The sequence below is a fragment of the Silurus aristotelis genome (genome assembly GCF_946808225.1).
Source record: "Silurus aristotelis genome assembly, chromosome: 22".
NCBI lineage: Eukaryota > Metazoa > Chordata > Actinopteri > Siluriformes > Siluridae > Silurus > Silurus aristotelis.
The window spans coordinates 4,907,883-4,912,163 of record NC_139595.1 but is presented as its reverse complement, the minus strand read 5'-3'; the positions used below and the strand labels follow the sequence as shown (position 1 = coordinate 4,912,163).

General features: G+C 39.2%; 1 protein-coding gene across 1 annotated transcript in view; it reads right to left on the bottom strand.

The window, feature by feature from the left end:
* Nucleotides 1-1,396: 1,396 nt before the first annotated feature.
* The window catches only part of LOC310717891 (protein unc-13 homolog A), a 49,397-nt gene continuing 46,512 nt past the window's right edge, over nucleotides 1,397-4,281 (bottom strand). The window contains exons 40-42 of the mRNA XM_083526271.1: nucleotides 2,777-2,869; nucleotides 2,521-2,680; nucleotides 1,397-1,839 (exon numbers count right to left, since the gene is read on the bottom strand). Coding sequence (XP_083382397.1) covers nucleotides 1,548-1,839; nucleotides 2,521-2,680; nucleotides 2,777-2,869 — 545 coding nt within the window. The 3' untranslated portion in view covers nucleotides 1,397-1,547. The remainder of the gene's footprint in view (nucleotides 1,840-2,520; nucleotides 2,681-2,776; nucleotides 2,870-4,281) is intronic.

The window sequence follows — 4,281 nt, the reverse complement described above, 5'->3', positions numbered from 1 at the left end:
GATGTTCCAAAAAACATCACATTATAGTAGTTCTCAGTAGAGGATCTTTTATATAAATGTAGAACAAATATTAAACTTATTATGCACCAGAAATAGATGTATATTTGAGGGAAAATTCAAATAAAAAAATCTTTTTTATGGGTCAATTTATGTCTAATGGAGGTTTACTGATGTCTCTAGTCAGTCGATGCTCACTGGGCAATGCTTTGTCTGAAAGTATTGTGTGTTTCATCACACGATGTTATCGACAGCAGATTACTGGCAGGTAAAAACTCAATTTCGATAAATGTTTCACATTTCCATTTCTCACCATACCTGAACTACTTTCTCACAGGGTTTTAAATTATGTGCCCACTCTTGAATGCATTTGCAAATCTATATATTTGTGAAAAAAGTGTATTGCAATAATGCTATGCCGTTTTTGTTGCTCGGAGTGCGAGTCCTATAATGGCATGTTTGACCGATCTTCACCATTACAGCTAGCAGTTTTGCTTTGACTATCCAGGAACTGTAGAACTCACAAAATCAAACAACTTAAAGCTCCGTAACGCACAGCAGCCGAGGCGGGTGTGAGGAGAGAGTCACAGTGTTAAAGTGGCTTTATCATGCACAACATAACAGAAGGACAGCAGAAATGTAGCTCTCTGCATGGACCTGACGGACAGATGGATAGAAACAGGACCAAGAACTGGACTCAAAAACATGCAACAGAGGTTTAAGTGCTTAGGTTTCCAAAAAAAAAAAAAAAAAAGCCCCATCATGTTTTGAATTTTGTCTGTTAAAAAAACATGACTGAGGCGGAGAGCACAAGCAATTTCATGTTGCTCCTGTAAACAGCAGTGCATTGTGGGTAAGCAAGAGCAAGGAGCAGCATGCTAGTCTACACGTGTAAGAGTGGAGTATGGAGGGAGTGGTGTGCTAATTCGAGCCATGCGTGGAAAGCTAACATCCTTATAATGCTGCTTTTTGCTCATTGCACAACTGAGTAATGGCTAATGCTTATTCCATTAATGTTACAATGACGTAGGGTCAAAAAGGCTACGGCATGTTTTTTTTTTATAAAGGATTAAAAAGTAGGAAAAATTTTCTATGTGTGACATATGCATGGCATTAATCACACTCAATATGTATGGCGTTAATCATTAAACATCATTGGTTTTTTTTATATAAGCTGTAAAGCATGCTTTAGCTTTCAAAAGGCAAAATGTTGCCGTGAAATGGCTGCCTATGTGTCTATACTGTTGCATTTTCGGATGTCACAGCGGCGTTTCCTTTACAAAAAAAAGGCAAAGATGAAAGAGTGACACCTCTGACATCATTATTTGCTTGAATCGGGTTTGATTGCTGTAGCGCTTCTGTGGAGATTTATGTTATGCCACTGGTGAGGCACAACAGTATTTTCTCTTAACTCACGCTAGTCTTTATACAAGCCAGTGTTTCATGACCTGACAGTTTCCTGTTCGCTTGGTACGTGTTTACGTGTGTGTATGTGTGCGTCTTCCCGTTTCCTGTGCGTGTACAGAGTGTGGACGCAGCTCTCTGTTCTCCTAACTCCCGCGGCCCTCTTCGGCCGAGCGCTGGTCCGATTTGAGCTTGACAAACTCTTTGGCCACTTCGTCGTTGTTGCGCTGTGAGAGGATTCGCAACACGGTGAGGCCCGTCTCATCCATATGCACACGTTTGCCAAGGGGTAACCAGAAGGCTCCGCCGCCTCGCGACGCCATGTCTTTTAGCTGTAGCACGGCCATGCCGACTGTACGGTCCTCTCTTGCAAAGCAATAGTCCTTCACACACACCTGCAGCTCGTAGCCCTCAGGACCCAGCTCGCTGCCCAGGACACTACAGAGAATTGGAGAAGGGGCAAGGAGGGGCAAAGAAGGACATTCTGTTCAAAATTCTGCTCATCTCATGTGTGTGAATGACTGAATGTGAATGTATATTGGGTGTGTTCTTGCTTCAGGCCCAGTGTTCATGGAAAATGGTCTGGTCCACTGTGGCCCTGCTTAGAATAAAGTGCTTACTACTGGGATGAATGAAAAAAATTAATGATTAAATTAGAAGACTAAGAGCAAGATATCATCTATAGCCGTCTTCATTAGAAAACAGACAGTAAATATGCACTATGACAGAGAACAGGAAACGCTTCATTTACCGAATCCAACAATGCTAGTAACTTATCCCATTACTTTGTAAGTAAGCAAAGGTGAAAAATACTGAATTACATTTAACTAAGTATCACAAATGAGTATTAAATCTGTAATTTAACTTTTACTTACTAGTCTTTACTTGTGTAGAATATGTTATTACTATTTCCTCGTTTCTAAACTTGACTATATTAACTGTAATGTAGATAATAAATAAGTAAGAATACAGAAAATGCTTCCAAAAAGAACGTATGCCATTAATTTGTGAATAAAACTATATTAACTGTAATAAACACAGAATTTTTTCTTAATTGAAAGTAATAAATAGAATTCATTTGAACTACGTAATTCTGTATTTTAATCAGCACAGACGTACAACTGGAAGGACTCTGCGAACTTCGGCGACCAGCTGTTGTTCTTCGACTTTGTGGCGAACTTCCTCTTCTTGTCACTGAGGTGAGGTCCGATGATGTAGACCTCCACAAAGGGCCGGAATATGCCTTGAGTCTGCCAGCGCAAGTCATTTGCTGCCACCACTAACAAATGACATCACCAAGTGGAAGGAGTGGAAAAAGTTTTGTTAGTCACGAATGCATAGTTCCAGAGAAGAAGAATAGGCGGAAAGAATCTACCTTTTATATTGATTTTGTGTCCTGCAGAGTTAGGATCGCTGAGGATCTCCACAGTCATGCACACCTCTCCCACCGCATCTTCCACACCTGAGGCTAAAGAAAAAATAAGAGTCAGAAAATGTGTGGTTACAATTATACATGCCACATAATCCAGTGTGAGAAAAGTCTTTTAATAGACAGTATTTACTGTAGTTTGTCCTACCGGCTTCCCTTCCATGCAACCCATGAACATGCTATTGTCCTCCCATCAGCAAATTATTTACTTAAGTGCTAACTCATTAAGTATTCAGAAAATAAAAATACTGTCTATTTCTAGAATTTCATGCCATGAAGTGCAAAAAAACAACAATGCAAAAAACAAGTTTTTCTATAATCAGATCGAAAGCTTCTGAACTGACACCATGTCGAAATCCTCATCGGAATATTGGTATTGATGAATGTGATGGCCATTGTATTTTATGACATAATATGCTGATATGCAAATTAAGCCAATAAAACAGTTTTTTGAGAAGGTGGTTTTGGAGTTGTGTAGGATTGGAGTTGATCTGGATTTCTTGATGAGGTTCAAAGCTTAAGAGATTCTGGGCCACTGGAAGCACTTGATTATAAGCTACTATAAATGGAGCACAATATAATAACAATAAAAAAAATTATTCCCAAACAAATTAATCTGCATGATTTTGGCAAAATCATCCAAGAAAACGCTACCTCCTAGCTAAGCATCAAGGAAGCCCTTAGAAACTTTCCTAATCCAGATTTTGTTTTGTGTTTTGCAAGCTGTATGTCTTCCTCGCTCAGGACCTTTAATAAAAGACCTCAGAGCTGTGCTTTAATCCAGCAGATGGTGCTCTAGTCCTTGACCTTATGCTTTATTCAATATCCCTGAATATGATGCCGACAGATATTCTCTAGCACTCTCTGGATCCTCTGGTCCCAACTACTACTGAATCTTTAGTTGGCACTTTACTACCATCTGCTGATAAAACTGCTGTAATGAATGCTGAATCATATTACTGCAGCTAAGTAATCTACTAAAGAAAAATCCACCCATAAAACAGTGATGTGGAGGTTCTGTGTAAGCAGTAAACACTCCATCTCCTGCATTAAACAGAAACTGAGCAATCTGAATGAATACTAGACATTTGGGCAAGTCTGTGACTTCCAGTGCCTTTTTAAAACCTGCTCTTTTTTTCGAGACACGCATCACAGATATTATTTTAAAGGTATCCCTAACAAATTGAAATAAATGTGGGGACTTTCTTCATTTTCAGACTCCTATTGGGCGTTTTTCTGGCCCTGAATGATCCCCCACCCACATTTATATTGCATTTGACTTGAATCAGTGGACCAAACCATAATAATAATGTAACTAGTAAAGATGCACTGCACAAGGGCACATGTCAAATGCTGTTATTGTAAACAAAAATAATTGGTTGAAAGTATCAACTGGTTGGCTTGAAATAAAGGGTTTCTGTTTTTCTGTTCTGGTTTGCTTTGGATGGTTA